Source organism: Microcaecilia unicolor, chromosome 4, assembly GCF_901765095.1.
Source record: "Microcaecilia unicolor chromosome 4, aMicUni1.1, whole genome shotgun sequence".
NCBI classification, from domain to species: Eukaryota; Metazoa; Chordata; class Amphibia; order Gymnophiona; family Siphonopidae; genus Microcaecilia; species Microcaecilia unicolor.
In genome coordinates this window covers 292,762,413-292,784,372 of record NC_044034.1, presented here as the reverse complement: position 1 = coordinate 292,784,372, position 21,960 = coordinate 292,762,413, and the positions used below count along the sequence as shown (strand labels likewise).

Sequence of the window (21,960 nt, the reverse complement as noted above, 5' to 3'; positions counted from 1 at the left end):
CTATAAAGAAAGGAGGTACCTAGTTCTCTTTCTAGAATCGTAGTAGAACTGGTTATATATGTGCATACAGTTGCTACAAGTGTTTGCACCTAAATGCAGGCAATACACGCATAACTTAGAATATTTTATAACTTCGTGCCCTGCTCAGACTCTGCCCTTGGGTACATGTTAGTAGAAAAATGTATGTAGTGCTAGAATAGCACTTAGGTGTGTATGTACACGTGTGTGCACCTGTGTGCGCATATATGTTAGTATTATAAACATTAGTATACTATGCCATACTTTGTATTATTTGAATATATTTTTACTGCTGTAATTGTCTATTGTTTATGTTTGATTTATACTTACTGTACACCGCTTTGAATGAATTCTTTCAAAAAGGCAGTAAATAAGTAAATAAATAAATAACAACTAACGAAGCATCTTTAATGTAGAATTACTCCCAAAGGGGGGGAGGGGATTCTATATATGGCGCCTAAAAATTCCACACGGTAAACATTTCCGCCTAAGCATATTCTATAAGTGGTGCCTAGATTTAGGAACGGTTTATAGAATATGCCTTAGGTGGAATTTGCAGTATCTAAATCTATGTGCATCTATTTACACCAGATGAAAACATGGCATAAATCCACATGCGTATATTTATGCACACTAGCCCATATTCTATAACAGTGCACGTACATTTTGGAATGCCCCTTTCAAACCAGCTTCCAGGGCTTATACCAGGCCAGTGCCTGGTATACAAACAAAGGAGCTTACACCTAAATTATTGTACCCCCTTAAGACTTTCCCAATTTGGATAAAACGTGCAGATGAACTGCAATTTCTCTGGATTGTTACCAGATTCATATGGAGTGCCAGTCAAGCAAGGATTAGTTTAGCTAAATTAACTCTAGAAAAGACCCAAGGGGGCCTTAATGTACTGAATATTAGAATGTATAATGATGCAGTCATCATGAGATGGGTTCATTAGGGATATACAGAGAGGGTGAAATGTACTTCAACGGGATGACCAGAGGGATGGAGCTATCCATTTAAATTTTTGAACTTACTTCATGCCCAGGAGGATCAAAGCTTGGAGTATAAGCATAGAGTAAAATTTTTGATGCCCATTGAAGGGTGGAGAAATACGCAAGTGAAAAGGTCAGAAGTATTTCCATTTTTGCTAATGGAAGGCACTACTAATTTCCCTTCTGATAGGGTAGATCTATCTTTAGGGCTGTACACATTTAAGACCATTAGTGGAATATGGCTTCAGTAAATTCCTATCCTTCTCACATTTGCATGATAAGTGGGATTTCCCTAATAAATGCATGCTGTCATATTTTCAGATGAGATGCTGCTGGGGAACGCTATAAAAGGTGTTATGCGCATACATGGGGGTATGGGATCTTGAACCTGCAATTTTTAAGGACTCTGCCATCTTTTAACAAGATTTCATTCTGGCTAAATTGCTGAGACAACATTAGCCTAGAAGGGATAAATAAATTGAGGGAAGCATGCCAAAGGGATCTTAGGGCTATTTGCTATTGTTAACCCTAAGTTTTCCAGATCCACATTTCTAGTCTGAAATAATGTTAGAAAAATTAACTTTAGCTTACATGGGAGAAGTGTTCTGCTCTTAGCTTTTTCCACTGATCTTAGGAGAAGGTCAGATCAATGTGAACTAAATTGTTTATTTGTAGTTGAGGGGCCTGTGAAGAAGAGTAAGCTTCTCAAGGCAAGGTACTAGTGATAATTGTTTTCACTCCCGGGGTGCCTCAGAAGGTAAGAGCCTTGTGTTTTTTTAATGCTCAGGAATTTTCTCAGTGTGAATGCTGGGACCCAGTTGCAAAATACATGATCAAAAAACAGTTATAGCTGAGAGGTTGGTCTAGGGTTTCCTTTTCCAGAGGTATATGCGTTGTGCTGTGTGTGTCAGTCTGGTTTGTGTGTTTCTGTGTGTACAAGTACCTTGCTCTTAAGTTTTGGGTTGTTAAGTTTTTAGGAGAGACAGTTGTTGCTCAGAAGTGCTATATGAAATAGCTTTCCCATTCCCCTTGTTATTCTAGCTAAAACGTCTGTAAGAATTTGAAATATTGATCAGCACTGCCATGGGTGAAGTGAATAGTGCATGTATTTTTTGAATTTCCCTCATTTATTTGGTTTCGTATTTAATTTCAAGAAACAAACAAAAAAAAACTATATGTATAACATATAGGGCCATTTCTTGACTTAAAAGAAACAAAATTTATATAGGAAGATCCACACTGGCCATGTGGTTCTCCCTGATGCCCTGCTCCCACATGTTGCCTCTGTGTACCATGATCAGGTACACGAGGGCAGAGGAGGGATAATTTATAAATTTTCTGAAGATTGATATAACCCCAACTTTGCCAAACTTGTAGAAGACATATGTGCTATTTGCCTGGTCTGTAAACAGCATTCAAAGAAACAATCCTGTATCTTTAGGACCTTTTCTGAATTTGCAGGTGGATTATCTGCCTAAATATCAAGGATTTGAGTATTGTCTAGTAACTGTGTTTATTGTCAGGATGGATTGAAGCATTTCCTTGCCACAAGGCAGACGCAATTACAGTGACCAAGAAGCCAACCCAACATTTTATTCCTTCCTGGGGAGTTCCTATTTGGCTCTCCAGTAATAACGGTACTCCCTTCATTTTCCAGGTAGTGCAACTGGTAGTCAAAGCTTTGGGTATAAAGCACCAGTTCCACACCCCTTATCACCCCCCCCCCCCCCCCGAGTTCAAGAAAAGTGATGATGGGTCAGTATTTATAGTTCGCCAACCCCCAATAAAGTCGACTCAAAGCAGATTTACAAAATACAAAATTAATAAACATAAAAAGGAATAATACAAATCAATATACTTTGTTAAAAATAAGTTTTCAAATTTTTACAAAAAGATGTACTGTATGTGGGCATAGTTTTAAGATCTAAGATTAATTGAAATGCTTCATATATGAAAGATACTAACTTTTTAAAATATCTAATGCCAAATATAGAAGGAAAATAAAGACGTGAACTTCCCGCTCTGGAAGTTAAGGGAAACACAGGAAAAGTAAATTCTTTCATTATATAGTCTGGGCAAGATCCTTCAAAAAAGTTTGTAAACCCAACACGCCAATTTGTTTGGTAAATACATATTCCTCACACAAGTAACTGTGGAGGGTAGTTAACAGTTCCAAATTATTTTCTTTATTTCTTTTGTACTTGTACCACCAAGGCTTATTATTATAACCTCATAGCAGCCCAGTTAACATACATAGATGCATATTTTCAAAGCACTTAAACTTACAAAGTTACATAGAGGGGCATTTTCAAAAGGGACCTCCTTGCAAAATGGCGAAATCCAGGGGCGGGGAAACCCGTATTTTCGAAACAAGATGGACATCCATCTTTCACTTCGAGAATACTGTCAGAGACATCCAAATTCTTAAATTTGGACGTCCCTAGATTTGGTCATCCCTAGACATGGACGTTTCTGACTTTTGGCGATTTTTGAAACCAAAGACGTCCATGTCAAAAATGGCCAAATGCAAGCCATTTGGTCATGGGAGGAGCCAGCATTTGTAGTGCACTGGCCCCCCTGACATGCCAGGACAGCAACCGGGCACCCTAGGGGGCACTGCAGTGGACTTCATAAATTGCTCCCAGGAACATAGCTCCCTTACCTTGTGTGCTGAGCTCCCCCCTCCAAACCCCACTACTGACAACTGTACACCACTACCATAGCCCTTACGGGTGAAGGGGACACCTATATATGGGTTTGTGGTGGGTTTTGGAGAGCCTGCTGTTCCCTCCACAAATGTAAAAGTTAGGGGGGTATGGCCTGGGTCCGCCTGTCTGTAGTGCACTGCAGTACCCACTAAAACTGCTCCAGGGACCTGCATGCGCTGTCATGGACCTGAGTATGACATCTGAGGCTGGCATGACATATTTTTAAAGCTGTTTTTTGAGGGTGGGAGGGGGTTAGTGACCACTAGGGGAGTAAAGGGAGGTCATCCCTGATTCTCTCCGGTGGTCATCTGGTCATTTCGGGCACCTTTTTGTGCCTTAGTCATAAGAAAAACAGGTCCGCGTGAAAACGTCCAAGTGTTTTTTTTGATTATGGGTCAAAGATGTCCACGTCCCACCTTTGCTATGCCTCTGACATGCCCCCTTGAACTTTGGCCATCCTTGTGACGGAGTGCAGTTGGAGACGTCCTAAATCAGGTTTCGATTATACCGATTTGGATGTCCATGGGAGAAGGACGTCCATCTTTTTTTTTTTTGTTACATTTGTACCCTGCGCTTTCCCACTAATGGCAGGCTCAATGCGGCTTACATGGGGCAATGGAGGGTTAAGTGACTTGCCCGGAGTCACAAGAAGCTGCCTGTGCCTGAAGTGGGAATCAAACTCAGTTCTTCAGTTCCTCAGGAACTAAGTCCACCACCCTAACCACTAGGCCACTCCTCCACTCCAAATCTTCTGATTTATGTTGAAAGATGGACATCCTTCTCTTTCAAAAATGAGCCCAGGGGCAAACTAACCATTCGGGCTCAGAGGCTCTAGGGGACCCAGAGGCTCTGCCTAGTTACCCACTGCCACACAATACAGCCCCCCAGAGCCCTGGTAGTCTAGTGGCCACTGCCGATATTCTCCCCAGCGGTACTGCCATATTTTAAAAATGGATGCTGAGACTACTGCGAGAAGTCTTGGCAGCTATTTTGAAAGCATGGAGTTGCACTGGGAGGAGAAGCAGCAGCAGAGGCCAGCAAACAATGGAGTTCTTTCCTGCCCCCGAAGAAGCCACTACATCACCATGGTCCTTAAAGGTAGGGCAGGCAGTAGTGTGTGGGAGCTGGGGGTGGAGGGGTGGTGGGCAGCACGATGGGAGCAGAGTACCCTCACTGTGGGGGGGCCCAGAGTACACTCAGTCTGCCCCTGGAAGTCTAAGTGCTTTGAAAATAAGCCCCATAGTAACTTAGTAAATGTTGCAGATAAAGACCCACACAGTCCATTCACTCTGTCCATCAAGATGGCCAGAGTTGAATATGGCAGTCTGCACAGGTTCCACTTCTCCATGAGTATAATTTATCTGTCTCTCCCTGCCAGTTTTGGGGCACAGACCGTAGAAGACTGGCTGGCACCAGTCCTACTTCCCGATCCCTAACTACTGGAGTTGCCATCGAAGCCCACTCCAGCCTCTAACCTGATCTGTTTTTGTCGTTTACAGGACCCAGACCAAAGAACTCTGCCCAGCTTTGGTCTTACTTCCCAACCTCTGAAGCTGCCATCAAAGCTCACTCCAGTTATGGGGTCATTTAAATTTTGCTCTAATTGCATTCTATCCTTTTTCTATAGTGTTCCTTTGTGTTTATCATATGCATTCTTGAATCCCATCACTATTTCTCTTCACAACCTCTCACAGAAGTGCATTCCAGGCATCCAATACTCCTTCCATGAAAAGTATTTCCTGATATTTCTCCTAGATCTCCCACCCTGCAACTTTAATTCATGACCTCTAGTTCTAATGTTTCCTCATCTCTGAAAAAAGTTTGCATATTAATAGAATTGTATTGCTTTGTAATTTCTTGCATTGTGAATAAAATAAAATTAAAAAATATAAGCTCTCAAATCTTGAGTGCAGGTACTTAGGTAACATTACCGCCATCCTATGTCATTTGATTTGAAAGTAATTATAGAAGATCCTGAAAATAAACAACAATTTGACCTGGAAATCTCATTTGACTATTTATTTTATCATAAATCCATTTCCTTTTGTGCTTGCTCAGAAATCAAAGCTACATAAGGACCGATTTTTTTTTTTTTAGCACTAGTGAATTGCTACTCACCTTCACTACCAATCCAGTAGTACCTGCGCTCAGGAAGCGGTTGGTCCCTTGAATTTTCAGAGCAACCTGTATTTTGCAATCCCGTGTTGGTTTTATAATTTTAATAAACTTTGCTGGCTCTGTTGGAAAAACAAAATGGTAAAAGACAATTTTTAGATTATAAGATCATAGTTGATGTTTCCAGTGGCAGCTTGGAGAGCGTCAATGAAGGTTGCCTTACATAATTATGATATCATTTGTAGCTGGCCTTAGTGTGCCTCAGGGATTTCATTTAAATGAATGTGTGATTACAGATGATTTCGGTGCTGATGTATATTATTTTATTTTTTTTTACTTGAAAATGGGATATTTAAACAATATTCAAAGAACTTTACAATCATATCACAACAGCTCTTATAAATGAAAACTAGAAGAATAGTTCTGGTTTAACATTCTACTCCAAATAACTTTACCCTCCCTACCTCCCCTTTCCTCCATTACTACACAATGATCATCAAGCATAGAAACACTTTATAATATTCCAAAAGTAAATAAAAGACCATATTCTTGTGGCATGAGGACTTGGACTCATATGTCAGGATAATCGAACGGGGATGCCCATCTCTAAGGGCGCCCCGGAAATGGGCGTGGCAACCCATATTATTGAAACAAGATGGGCGCTCACCTTTCGTTGCGATAATACGGTCGGGGACACTGAAATCGCAAAATTTAGGTCGACCTTAGAGATGGTCATCCCTGATTTTCGGCGATAATGGAAACCGAGGGCGCCCATCTCAGAAACGACCAAATCCAAGCCATTTGGTCATGGGAGGAGCCAGCATATTTTTTCCAGCCTCTATGCCAGCCTCATATGTCATACCTAGCTCCATGACAGCAGTATGCAGGTCCCTGGAGCAGTTTTAGTGGGTGCAGTGCACTTCAGGCAGGCAGACCTAGGCCCATCCCCCCATCTGTTACACTTGTGGTGGTAAATGTGAGCCCTTCAAAACCCACCACAAACCCACTGTACTCACATGTAGAGATGCCCCCCTTCACCCATAAGGGCTATGGTAGTGGTGTACAGTTGTGGGGAGTGGGGTTTTTTTTTTGGGGGGGGGGTTGGGGGGCTTAGCACACAAGGTAAGGGAGCTATGCACCTGAGAGCAATTTCTGAAGTTCACTGCAGTGCCCCCTAGGATGCCCAGTTGGTGTCTTGGCATGTCAGGGGGACCAGTGCACTACGAATGCCGATTTGGGCGACCCTGTGAGGACGCCCATCTTCTAATTTGTGTTGAAAGATGGGCGTCCTTCTCTTTTGAAAATAAGCCTGACAGAAAGCAGTTGAGGACGCCCAAAATCAGCTTTCGATTATGCCGATTTGGGCGACCTTAGGAGAAAGACGCCCAACTCCCGATTTGTGTCGGAAGATGGGCACCCTTCTCCTTCAAAAATAAGCAGGATAGTCCCCTACCATCTTCAGCGTTATTGACCATTTTAAATCTCTTAGGCTGTCTGTCCCTCCCTTCATCCTCCCAAACAAAAAATAAATAAAAAATATTAACAACAACAAAAAATAAAACAACACACAAACACACACATTAATGTGAAAGTCCCTCCACCACCCATATCTTATTTTACAAGTTTTCTTTTTGACTCTCCTGGGAATAGAGGGTCTCCCAGGTGTTACAAGATTTAAGTCCTAATCTCTCTGTTCCCAGGGGGAAACAATATTTAAAATCCTGCTACTAGTTATGTGTGGCAAGGAATTCCAGAAAGTTTCCCAACTCTGCTGAAACATTAACCCATTACGAGAATCCATTTCTTGGATCCCCGGTTTTGCTAGAGATAACAGTGATAATCAATGATCTCCCTTGTGCCAAGTTTAGGGTCTCTGATAACAACACTATGCAACCTTTCTGGGCCAGCGAGGTAGCTCTCTTCCTTAGGAGGGGCTCTCTCGGCATTGCAAAATGATCAAGCAAGAACCCAGGTGTGGCTCGTATCTCAAACAAATAAATAAATTATATTTTAAATGCTGTAAATAACTTTGTCTTTTGATAGGGGCGCTTAATGTGTAAGTGAATAAATAAAATTGCAGCAAAACAGCCTGCAATCATACTGCAAAAAATATCAGCTACAAAAATCAGTCTTTGGTTTCTGTTCATTCTCATGTTCACATAAACAGACTTCAATGCATGATCATTCTCTTTTCAGTCAAACCTGAACCAATAATCTTTCACTTCTTTCGACCGCAAATAAAATAATACATCCCTGACTGCTGTGACACGGTTTCTGTGCTTCATTGAAAAACTGATTGCTTATCTGGCGACTAACACTGCTGATGTTGAGGCCCTGCCTTCTTCTTCCCCATCTTAAATGAGCTCTCAATGAATTGTCCCTTTAAGTGGGCAACAGTTAGATTTCTTCTTTTTTTTTTTTTTTCTGTTTGTATTGATTGCTTTCTTTCTGAATCTTGGATCCATATATAGTGGACTTCAGCCATGATCAGGCTGTAATGCTTCTTTTATTTACATGTGATACAAATTCTTTTACTTTACCTACATGGCTTTTCTGTACAAGTTCTATTGCTTGATTTAATTTGAAATTGCAGAAATTAAAAAAAAACAGAAAGAAAAACTTGGGGGCTCATGTCATGTACTAAAGAATGTGCACTTCTGCGCATAGATGACATATTTTATAAATTTATGTGTGCAACCTGTGTTTAAGTGTAGGTGACATGTTATAGAATTGGGGAATATTGAGTAAGGGGAGGCACTATAAGGGTAATTTATGTGGTAAATACAGGTGTAAATGACCATAATACTGGCATATATGCGTCAATGGGTGCACATAAGTGTATAAATGTTGGAAAGCTGGCTACACACTCTTCTGTAACTATGCGCATAACTTCGATACCATGCAGTTTGCAGGAGTATGTTCACGTGGGCAGGGGGTACTAAACACGTAACATAGAATACCAGAAGTTATGACATATGACCTGTCTATTCTAAGTGATATGTGATGTTTAGTAAAGCAATGAGGTGCCCATACGCTGACCAGACATGATGTCCAGGGAGTTGTTCTGTCTGCCTGGTGCCAAGATTCGAGATGTAGCAGAAAGATTGCCTAGATTCATCAAGTCTACTGACCACTATCCTATGCTGCTCATCCATGTTGGCACGAATGATACTGCTAGTGAAGATATCAAACGTGACTTCGTGGTTCTGGGTTAGAAGGTGAAGCACTTAGTTGCACAGGCGGTGTTCTCATCCATCTTTCCTGTTGAAGGTAAAGGCCGAAATGATGGTGCCTGGACCATGGGATGATTTTCCAAGAACTACTGAGTAGTGATGGGGTCCATCTCTCAAGGAAGGGATGAAGTGTCTTCAATACCAGACTTGTTAATGTACTAAAGAAGGCTTTAAACTAAATTTGCTGGGGATGGGTGAGAAAAGCCCCAAAGTCATTAATAACCATCAGGAAGATAAGACACCAAATACCCTTATAGAAAGTGGAAAAAAGAGTAACATTTGGAGAGCCTTGTATACCAATGCCTGTAGTATGGGAAACAAATGTGTAGATCTAGAAGCTGCAATGATAGAAGTTGACTTGGATTTAGTGGTGGTCACGGAGACGTAGTTCAAGGAGAACCATGACTGGGATATAGTTATACCTGGCTATAATCTACTCAGGAAAGACAGGGTAGGAAAAAAGGGTGGCATTATATGTTAAGAATAATATTAAAGTGATAGACCTGCAGGACACATGGGGTAAGGAAGAAACACTGTGTGTTAAACTGGAAAGAGGAAAAGGAAAATATATTTACATTGGTGTAATATACAGGTCATCACAGTCAGAAGAATTGGACGGAGACTTAATTGAAGACATCCACTAGATAGCTAGGAAAGGGGAAGTACTACTGATAGATGATTTTAATATGCCAGATGTCAATTATACTAAATGTATTTTTTCAGACAGATTTCCACAACTCATGATGAATTGTAAGCCACATTGAGCCTGCAAAAAGGTGGGAAAATGTGGGATACAAATACAATAAATAAATAAATTGGGGCGTCCCTGCTGTGGGGTCATCTAGAAGCAAAGAGATCTTGGATTCTCTACAGGAAGAATTGTTTTAGCAGTGGGTGATGGAACCAATGCAGGATGCAGCTATTTTAGACCTGATGTTACGGTGGGAGATCATTTGGCATCTAGTGATCACTGAATGGTGTGGTTCAATATCAAGACAAAGGAGGAAAGGGCTTATTTGAGTTTGAAGGTCCTAGATTTCAAAAGACATAACTTTGCCGAGATGGGAGAATTTCTCAAGAAAGAGTTAGTTGGATGGGAACAGCTGAAGGAAGTAGAACAGCAATGGGCGAAACTTAAAGGAGCCATCTTAAAGGCGACAAACTTTATGTTAGAAAACTACATAAAACTAAGAGGAAAGGAAGACCGCTCTGGTTCTCGAACGTAGTAGCTGAAAAGGTAAGGGAAAGAAGATTAGCCTTCATACATTACAAGAGGACTCAGAAAGAGGAAGACAGACAGATACCTGTAAAAGCTAAAACAGGAAAAGCTTTCAGGACAGCGAAGAGGCAAATGGAAGAAAAGATAGCCGACATGGTAAAATTGGGGGACAAGACATTTTTCAGATATATAAGTGACAGGAGAAAGTGCCACAACAGCATTGTGTGGCTCAAATCTGAGGAGGAGGAGGAGGAATAAGTAGAAGCTGATAAGGAAAATCTGAACTGCTTAACAATTACTTCTGTTCTGTGATCGCGGATGAAAGGCCTGGAGTAGGACAGCAGAAAACAAATGCTAATGCAGATGGATGGATGGTAGACAGGGACTGATTCTCAGAAGACTGCGTTCATGAGGAACTAGCTAAACTAAAAGTAGACAAAGTGATGGGGCCTGATGGGATATATCCAAGGGTGCTCAAGGAACTCGAACATGTTCTAGAAGCTCCACTGTCAGACATCTTCAATGCTTCCTTAGAGTCTGGATTGGTCTCGGAGGACTGGAGAAGGGCGGATGTGGTCCTTCTGCACAAGAGCAGAAGTAAGGAGGAGGTTGGGAATTACAGACCTGTCAATCTGACCTTGGTGGTGAGTAAACTAATGGAAACGCTTCTAAAGTGGAGGATTGTGAGGTTTTTCGAATTGCATGGCCTGCAGGACCCAAGGCAGCATGGCTTCACTAGAGGCAGGTCATGTTAGATGAATCTGCTTGGTTTCTTTGACTGGGTGACCAAACAATTGGATGTGGGAGGGGCGCTAGATGTGCTGTACTTGAATTTTAGCAAAGCCTTTGACACAGTTCTGCACAGGCGACTGATTAATAAACTGAATGCCCTCAGTATGTGACCTAAAGTGTCTGACTGGGTTAAAAACTGGTTAAATGGGAGGAGACAGAGGGTAGTAGTAAATGGAGCTTGATCCAAGGAAAGGGATATTATTAGTGGTGAACGACAGGGATCGGTCATCAGACCATCTCTTTTTCACATCTTCGTGTGTGATATTGCGGAAGGGTTGTCTGGTAAGGTTTGCCTCTTTGCAGATGATACCAAACTCTGTAATAGGGTGGACACCCCGGAGGGTGTGGATGAAGAAGGCATAAAGAAGGATCTAGCAAAGCTTGAAGAATGGTCAGATAATTGGCAACTAAGATTTAATGCTAAGAAATGCAGGGTCACGCACTTGGGTTACAAGAATCCAAGGGCACGATACAATATAGGGGGTGAAGTGTACGAAAGAAGACCAGGATGGGGTGATTGTGTCTGATGACCTTAAGGTGGCCAAACATGTAGAAAAGGTGACAAAGTCAGAAGGATGCTTGGGTGCACAAGGAGGGGGATGACCAGCAAGAAAAAGAGGTGATAGTGCCCTTGTATAAGTCTCTGGTGAGGCCCCATTTAGAGTACTGCATGCAATTCTGGAGACCGCACATATGGAAAGATATAAACAGGATGGAGTCGGTCCAGAAAGAAGCTACTAAATTGGTAAGTGGTCTCGGTCATAAAACATATAGTGAAAGGCACATGAACCTCAACATGTATACGCTGGAACAGAGACGGGAACGAGGAGATAAGATAGAGATGTTTAAATACGTCAGTGGCATTAATGTACAGGAGATGAGCCTTTATCAAATGAAGGAAAACTCTGGAATGAGAGGGCATAGGATGAAGTTATGAAGAAATAGGCCTAGGAGGAATCTAAGAAAATACTCTTTCGTGGAAAGGGTGGTGGATGCATGGAATGGCCTCCTGGTGGAGGTTGTGGAGATGAAGACTGTGTCAGACTTTAAGAAAACATAGGACAGGCATGTGGGATCCCTTAGGGAAAGGAGGAGTTAATGGGAATGGCAAACTGGATGGGTCATATGACCTTTATCTGCCGTCATGTTTCTATGTTAGCTTTTGGGGGTGGGTCTTTTCATTATTTTTGTTAGTCTTTATCAAATAGGCATAAGTGCATTTTGAGGAATTGTTTTTGACACCATGTTATAAACTTATCCCCATGTGTTTGTGTGCCTAATTTGTACATGAGTAAACCCCCAACCAATTTTTATAAGGGCCCAATTTGAGTACAGTAAATGCTGCTCTGTGTGCCCAAGTGCCTCAGAAAATTATTCACTACATGGTTTAGTACATAATCCTCTTAGACCATAACAATGTCATTTCACACATTCTGAGAAAAGAGGAGACCATGATTTAGATAGTAGCATTTCTAAATTATTACAATAAATACTACAGGAAACTAACTGAGGACCCCACACAGGATTACACAAAACAGCTGAAAGACCTTATCAAAACATTTCCTACACAAGAGCAACCTCACCTGAAGAAACTCATACCAAATCAACCTTCCGTGGGCACATTCTACATGCTACCCAAGATCCACAAACCGGGAAACCCTGGCAGACCAATCATATCAGGTATTGGCACACTCACGGAAGAAATATCTGGATTCATAGAGGGAATTCTGAAACCTCTCGTACACAAAACTAACAGCTTCATACAAGACACCACAGACTTTCTGAATAAATTGAAAAATATCAAGCAACTACCACCTAACACCCTTCTGGTCACGATGGATGTAGAATCACTATACAGCAACATTCCACATGCTGATGGCATAGCTGCATGTGGAAGACTCCTAAAAAAATCCACACTGGACCATCAATACTCACCAGAAACTATTACAAAATTAATCAAATTCATTTTAACTCACAACTACTTCCACTTTAACAATGATATCTATCTGCAAATAATGGGCACTGCGATGGGCACCAGGACAGCACCCCAATATGCCAACCTTTTTATGGCTGAGCTGGAAGAGACATTTCTGAATACACACCAGACCAAACCTCTAAAATACTACCGGTACATCGATGACATTTTTATGATTTGGACGGAGGGTGAAGAAACTCTGAAACAATTTTATTCTGCCTTCAATACATACCATCCTACAATCAGATTCAAAATTGACTACTCCCCAGAAAAAGTCAATTTTTTGGACACCACGGTCTCAATCAGTGATGGCTGTATACAAACATCTATATACAAGAAACCCACAGACAGATGCAGCTACCTCCACAACTCCAGCTTCCATCCTTCACATACAAAAAGATCCATCATTTACAGCCAAGCCACAAGATACCACCGTATCTGCTCTGACCCAGGGGACAGAGACAGACACCTTAAAAGCCTGACTGAATCTTTCAAACAGAAGGGCTACAACCCCAAAATAATCTCCAAGAATATTGCCTCCTCCCTCAAAACACCCAGGGAGAATCTGCTACAGTACAAAAAGAAAAAATCCACAGACAGAATCCCGCTTGTAGTGACATACAATCCAGAGCTGGAAAAACTGAGGAAAATCATAAGAGATCTACAACCTATACTCCAGGAGGATGAATTACTGAAAGAGATATTCCCATCCCCACCAGTACTGGCCTTCCGACAGTCACCCAATTTAAAACACAAGCTAATCAGAAGTAAACTTCCATCACAGACTGAAAAGGAACAGAAGGGCACACTTCCCTGTAATTTATCCAGTTGCAAACTATGCCAAAATATTTCACAGGACCCCAAAGTCATCCACAAAGGAAAGATATTCAACATAAAGGGATCTTTCACTTGCTCATCTTCCAATGTGGTATATATCATTCAGTGTAAAAAATGTAACGAAGGATGCTATATTGGAGAAACAGGCCAGATGCTTAAGACAAGATTCAATTTACATAGACATCATATGAACAATACTGGTGCCAGCAGGGTTCCCACGCCTGTTGGTCAACATTTTACAGGACCAGGACACTGTACCAGTGACTTCACAGTGAGAATCCTGAAAGGTAACTTTAAAACCATACAAGAACGCAAGACCTTTGAAGTCAGAATGATTGAATATTTTAACACCCAACAGAAAGGACTTAACAAGGATCTGGGGTTCCTAGCCCATCATAAACCATAAAGCTGTATGTCTCTGTTGATCACCCTCCCCTCACCTATCCACACCCATCCTGTTAGAATATCAATGATATGCTTTGATGTCCCCATGCATACTTCCTACCCACCCCCCTCCTCCCACCCTGTCAGGCTGTCATAGTAATGCTTGAATGTTTTCACTTATATACACTGTCAGCTAGCACATTTGCTTATTTCCGATCTGACGAAGAAGGGCAACCTTCGAAAGCTAATCAAGAAATGTATTAAGTTATGTCCAATAAAAAAGGTATCATCTTATTTTCTTTTCCATGTTTTATTTTGTTTGATTTCTATTGATACATTTTATCAAAAACTGGATGAAAACAACGAGACCTTACACACACACACACACATACACACACTCCTGTCTGAGTCCTGATGGCCCCTGGCTTATTCCCAAAATTGTTGTGGATAGGACACTAAACATAAACATTCTTAGGGGCCCATACAGAAAGAGACACACACAGCAATCTCATAAGTCTTCTTTTTCTTTGGAAACAGGGTAAAAATACAGACGGATTTTGCTGCTTACCAGTTCCATTGCAAGTTGACATTAACAGTTGGTCTTGGTCATTATTCAAGATGATACAATTCTTCTTATTGGCATCATAGATTGTGCAGTAACTGTCAGATGATGACAGGCTGTCTTGACAAGTTTGTCCAGCAGTCTGGCCTAAAAGAATTCAGAGTCCATGAGCTATGGTAATCTTTAATAAAAATGCCTTTTCAAGGTATTAGAAAGTTGATATCATGAATGGACTGCTTTTGCTTGCATTCTATGTTCTGATAATCAATTTAGAGATTTAATTAAATTTTACATTTCTAGTTGGCTTCCACACAATGTCCTTGAATTGAAAGGGGCTAAGTTTATACAGGAGTTTTTGAGTGTAAAGCATGGTTTACACAAATTGGACCACATTCTATACAGGGAGCCTAAAAAAAATAGGTGCTGAAAAACCCCCCACAAGTAATGCTATTCTGTAAACGTTGCCTAAATTAGGCATGGTTTATAGGATATGTGTAGTGCCCGTTCCTGCGACTAAATTTAGTCACGGCCATTTATACCAAATAAAACCTGGTGTAAAAGCATATGACTAATTTAGGTACGGATCAGGTATATTCTTTTCACTCAAAGAATAGTTAAGCTCTGGAACTCATTGCCAGAGGACGTAGTAACAGTGGTTAGCATACCTAGGTTTCAAAAAGGTTTGGACAAGTTCCTGGAGGAAAAGTTCATAGTCCATAATTGCAATGGACATGGGGGAAGCCATTGCTTGCCCGGGATTGGTAGCATGGAATGTTGCTACTATTTGGTTTTCTGCAAGGTACTTATGACCTGGATTGGCCACTGTTGGAAACAGGATTCTGGGCTAGACGGACCATTGATTTGACCCTGTATGGCTATTCTTTTGTTCTTATAAGTTGCGTGCACTTCAGGGCACAATTAGGCACCAACATTTCCAACTGCCATTGAGTTGGTGTAAACGTTGGTGCCTAACTTAATGCCAAATTATGCTAGCATTCTATCATGCAATTTTGACACCAAAATTCCATTATAGAATTGGCGCTAAGCGCATGGCATTGAGTCAACTAAATCATGATGCCAATTTATAGAATTGTCATCTTAGGGCTAGTAGAGCTGACAGCTATTGTTGCTTAATATTCATTTATTCACTCCACTCTCACTGAAAAAGCCAGTCCCCCTTCAGAACTCTGTTGGTCCTTTCCCTCTGCCCAGGGTGTCTTTGGGTTGGAGGGAGGAGAATGACATGGATAGATTGAATTTTCAACTTTGCACATGTTATTTTCCATGGAAAAGTGACCCAGACAAAAAAGTGAGTTCAAATGTCTATGGGGATTCTGCACTACATATGATATTTTTCTTTCAAAATTTATCAAAGTCTGTGGTAAAAAGTACCTATGGACTTTATTTCAATTCAGAAAGTTTGCAAATCTAATCTAAATGGTTTATTTATGATGATCTGCTCTTACTTTTAATTTAAATGACATAGAAGCTATTCTTATCCACTTTGGGTCGGATTCTAAAACAGGGCACTTATGAAAGAAATCCAAAACGATGCCTAATTTAAATTATTTTATAAAAGCAACAGAGGCATCTTTGTGCGTTTATAGAGACAACCAGATCCAGCCCCTGTTGCCTGCAAATGGCAATGCATACATTTACGCCTGCTCCAGTGCTGGCATGTGTGTTTATATACTTCTTACTTACATATTTTACAAAATATGACAGCCACTAAACTTGACTCGTGCTCTGCCCATACTATGCCTGAGAAATGCTTCCATTTTGTGTGATTGCGCATCTTGTGGACACATATATCACCACATAATCCCCCAGATTCTATACATGGCAGCTAGAGTTCAGCACACAAATCGGCACACGTAGCTGATTTGTGCATGGAACTTAGGGGTCCTTTTACTAAGCTGCGGTAAAAGGGGCCCTGCATTAGCATCAGTGCGGGTTTTTGACACTGCACCGAGTCCCCCTTTTACCACAGCGGGTAAAAGGCTGGCTCTTTTATTTATTTATTTATTTATTTTTAAGAAATGGCATGCGGTAAGTGAACCACTTACCGTGTGGCCATTTCAGAGGGGAGCACTTACCATCACCCATTGAAGTGGCGGTAAAGGCTCCTGCGATCACCTGAAGGTAATTGGGCAGCACGTGGCACTGCCTGATGACCGCTGGGTAAATACAGGCACTACAAAAATAGAAAATGGTTTTGTAGTGCCGGAAATTATGCACGCTGGAGGTGGGAACTAACGATGAGCTGCTGTGGTAGCCCGGCAGTAGTTTCTGTTCCCGGTGCGGTGGGCTTACTGCTGCTTAGTAAAAGGGCCCCCAAATTAGGTAACAAGCCAATCAATGCTGATAATTGGATGTTACTAAGCAATTATCAGTACTCATTGGGATTTATGTGCATAGTTTGCAAGTCATATTGTATAAGGCCAGGGCCGTGCTAACCCGGTAAGCGAGGTAAGCATGGCAGGGGGGCGCTTCCCTCTGGGGGGCGCCGCCGCACCATGCTCACCTCGCTCGCCCTCCCGCAACATCCCATTTCTTTTTTTTTCTTTTTAAATTTACCTCCGTGGTGGCTGTTCCGGCAGCGCAGCGTCAGGGAAGGAGGCGGCGCTCCCGACGTCTCTAGCCTTCCCTTCGCTGTGTTCCGCCTTCTTCTGACGTCACGTCAGAAGAAAGCAGAGCACAGCGAAGGGAAGGCTAGACGTCGGGAGCGCCGCCTCCTTCCCTGATGCTGCGCTGCCGGAACCGCCACGGAGGTAAATTTAAAAAGAAAAAAAAAGAAAAGGGATGTTGGGGGGAGAGAAGAGGGTGGGCAGTTGAACAATGGGAGCGGGAGGGCAGGGGAGAAACGACAGCATGGATGCGAAGGGGGGGGGCATGGATGCGAAGGGGGGGGAGAAGAGGGTGGGCCAGGCTGGGACATGGGAGAGAGAGGAGCATGGATGCGAGGGGGGGGTCATGGAAGGGAGAGAGGGGAATTGCTGGAAAAGGATGAATGGAGGGGGCAGGGGACAGAGGAGCATGGATGGGCATGGATTGGGAGGGCAGGGCTCAGGGAGAGAGGAGAAATTGCTGGACATAGAGGGGAGGGAAGAGAGATGAAGGAGATGAAATAAGGGAAAAGGAAGAGAGGAGAAAAACTGCACATGGATGAAGAAAATAGGCAGAAGCTGAGGACCAGAAATGAAGAAGAAAGGAGGAAAGGAAAGAAATAAATGGAAAGGAAGCCCTGGAAACGGAGTTAAGAGGACAGATAGCAGCAGAATCAGATACTGGGCCAGCATGATCAGAAAAAGAAAGTCACCAGACAACAAAGGTAGAAAAAAAATCATTTTATTTTCATTTTAGTGTTTGAAATATGTCCACTTTGAGAATTTACATCTGCTATCTTATTTTGCAATGTATAGCAATTTCTTTCTAAGAATATTGCTGACAATTCCTGTCAGTGTGGCAAGTGGTGAGCGATCATTTTCACGGGGGGGGGGGGAGGGGGGGCGCCGCCGCCAACGCCGCCGCCAACTGATAGTCTGCAGGGGGGGCACCAACTGATAGGCTGCAGGGGGGTGCCAGAGACCCTAGGCATGGCCCTGTATAAGGCAATGCATGTAAATTTGACCACGCAGATCTCAAAAGGGGGCATGACCATGGGAGGGGTATGGGCGGGTTGTGGGCAGTCCTAAAAGTTATGCACATTATTACAGAATAACATAAGAACAGACTGATGGTCCATCCAGCCCAGTATCCTGCTTCCCACGGTGGCCAATTCAGGTCACAAGTACCTGGCAGAAACACAATTAGTAGCATCATTCCAAGCTACCAATCCCAGGGCAAGCAGTGGCTTCCCCCATGTCCATCTCAATAGCAGGCTATGGACTTTACCTTCAGGAACTTGTCCAAACCTTTTAAAAACCTAGATACACTAACCGCCGTGTTCCAGAGCTTAACTATTCTATTAGTGAAAAAATATTTCCTCCTATTTGTTTTAAAAGTATTTCCATGCAATTTTGTTGAGTGCCCGTGGTCCAGTGCCGTAGACACCCGGGACGGTTCGCTGCTGCGCACCCCCCCCCCCCCCCCGGGTGCAGCACGGTGCACCCCCCCCCCCCCCCGGAGTGCATTCTTACCACTGCCATAGGAAAGTGGGAGGGAGGGAGGGCCGCTCCGCCCCGAGTGCACGTCGCTGGGAGCTGCGTCAGCTCCGCTGGTTCCCTGTTCTCTCTGCCCCGGAACAGGAAGTAACCTGTTCCAGGGCAGAGAGAGCAGGGACCCAGTGGAGCTAACACCCCCTCCCCAGCGGCGTGCACCCGGGGCGGACCGCCTCACTGACCCCTTTCCTACGCCACTGCCCTGGTCTTTGTACTTTTTGAATGAGAGAAAAACTGATTCACCTCCACCTGTTCCACTCCACTCAGAAATTGTTTAAGCCTCAAGCATATCCCCCCTCAGCCATCTCTTTTCCAAGCTGAAGAGCCCTAACCTCTTTAGCCTTTCCTCATACAGGAGAAGTTCCATCCCCTGTATCATTTTGGTCGCTCTTTGAACCTTTTCCAATTCCGCTATATCTTTTTTGAGATACGGTGACCAGAATTGAACACAATAATCAAGGTAAGGTTACACCATGGAGCAGACACAGAGGCAGTATAATTTTCTTGGTCTTCTTTTGCATCCATTTCCTAATAATTCCTAGCATCCTGTTTGCTTTTTTGGCCACCGCCACAACTAGGCAGAAGATTTCAGCGTATTGTCTACAATGACACCTAGATCTTTTTCTTGAGTGCTGACTCCTAAGGTGGACCCTAGCATCAGGTAACTATGACTCGGATTATTCTTCCCAGTGTGCATCACTTTGTAATATAATAGTCCTGCAGGTTGCTGACTATCTTGGCAAATGAATAATGCTGCTTGTGAGCCACCCCGCAAGCAGTGCTATTCTAGTGGCCTGGAGCATTAGGCTGCCAGCCATGGCCGGATGCTCCCACTTATGACTTCTAGGCCCCACCCTCCCGATCAAGTCCCCACTGTCTGATCCAAGCTCCTCCCTCCATGAAGCTCCCAACCACAATACTATATCTTAAGAGAACCCTGTGTGCAGCTCAGACAATTCAGTATTCGATAACAGAGCGGTGGAAAACAGTTGCTGAACTTATGCTGATATAATATGAAAACATTTCCTCAAAAAAGAAACGTGAAGTTAGGAAAAATGAAAACTCTACTTTAATCATATGAAGAAAGAAATAAGGGCAGATAGCTAGACTCATCTGGTGTGATCAAGTTATCTGGATAGCAGGGGCATAGTCAGACACACTATTTTGATGGGCCTGACCCCACAATAGCTCTGCTCCCAGCCCAGCATCTCTATCCCCCTTCCCCCGTAGGTGATCATGCATGTCTCAACTCTTCCCCCCATACCTTTTAAACCCTTCAGTTCTTTGTCAGCAGCAAGCAGCAGACTCCTACCCGTTACTTGCGCTGGCTCCAAGCTTTCCTTCTAACAAAACTTCCTGTTTCTGTATAGGCAGGACCAGGAAATTGTGGGAGAGAGAGGATTCAGGGCTGGCGAAAGTTATGAGTATGAATCTGCTGCTCACTGCCAATGAAGAACTGAAGGGCTTAAAAGGTACGGCAGGGCAGGGAGAGCTGAGAGAAGCCAGAATGCCTGCAGGGGAGGGGAAGGGAGAGATGCCAAGTGCCTTCAGCTGCTAGGGCTTGGGGAGCACCACCAGCCAGATCAGAGTTGTGGCACTGCTGGGTGGGCCTGCTGGATATTGCCACTATCCAGATAAGTTCTGGATATTTAACGTTGGTCACTGTTCAGCTGGTGGAACTGAATACCTACATAACGTTTGATCACCGTAGCCACTGTTTAAAAAAATTCCAACTGTGACCATAGAATATCGACCCAGTAGTCTCTAGAACATATTTTTTTGTACTGAAGGATCTCTGCTTTAGATTGAACTACCTGTAGAATTAAGGAAGTTGGAAAATTATTTACGGTTTAGAGAACTGCTTCAGACTTACTTTTTTTATCCAGGCTTTTGATGGCTGATGTTTTATTTGCAATTGATTTTCTTATTTGTATTACTTTTTATATGATGATATTGTTTGTTTTTATATGATTTTTATGGATGTTATATTTGTAAACCGCTTTGGACATAGGATATAGCGGTCTACAAATTGTGTAATAAATAATAAATAAATAGAAAAAAGAAGGGAAAAGGAGGATATGATGTAGACATTCAAGTATTTATCAGACTTCATGAAAGTACCAGAAAGAAGCATTTTTCATTGAATGTAAAGCTCAAGGACTAGGGATCATCACATGCAAGGGAAGGAGGTAAGAAAGTGCTTTTTTTACTGAGAGGGGGGTGAATGCCTAGAACAGACAGGCTAGAAAATGGAACCAAAATAATGGCATAATTCAAGTAAGGGCTGGATGGACATAATGGAAGTTCATCTGCTACCAGTATTAAGGTGCCACCAGGGCAGGTGTTAGGATCCTATTGTATAACAGAAACTACTAAGTGCCTAGGTTCCATTATACTAGCATAACACGGTGTCAGTGCACCTAACATGTAGGTGCCTGCACTTATACCAGCCATAGAGCTGATGTTAGTGTGAGCACCTAATGAGGCAGGGTTGTGTAACTTACAGGATTCTGTAAGTTCCATGCATAAGTGGAAGCCCCGCCTCTGTCCCATCCATGCTTCAGCCATGTGTATGTCCCCCTTGCAAATATATGCTATGCAGATAGTCGTGTATTTATAGAATGGTATGTAGGGAGCATGCCAGCATACATGTGGGTAAATGTTCACCTATGCCCATATATGCTAATATTCTAAATATTTATTTGTGCACTGGGTGTGTAAATGTTGGTGCTTAGACTAAGAGACTTTATTGGTAGAGAAAGAGAGAAAATTACAGACTATCTAAGACCTGTGATGGTACAAGACCAAGTAGAAATGAACAGACTGGGTGGATCAGGTAATTCTTCTCTGCTAACAGATTCCATCCCTCCGATTTAAAATCTGGTCACGGTGTTTAAATCTATACCTGACTATACCCAGTATCGATGCTGAATATCTGAGTATAGACTGACTGGCAGAAGTTATC

General features: G+C 42.5%; 1 protein-coding gene across 1 annotated transcript in view; it reads right to left on the bottom strand.

Moving 5' to 3' along the window:
- LOC115468078 overlaps positions 1-21,960 on the bottom strand; it is a 36,713-nt gene that overhangs the window by 5,000 nt on the left and 9,753 nt on the right. The window contains exons 4-5 of the mRNA XM_030199600.1: positions 14,842-14,982; positions 5,837-5,955 (exon numbers count right to left, since the gene is read on the bottom strand). Coding sequence (XP_030055460.1) covers positions 5,837-5,955; positions 14,842-14,982 — 260 coding nt within the window. The remainder of the gene's footprint in view (positions 1-5,836; positions 5,956-14,841; positions 14,983-21,960) is intronic.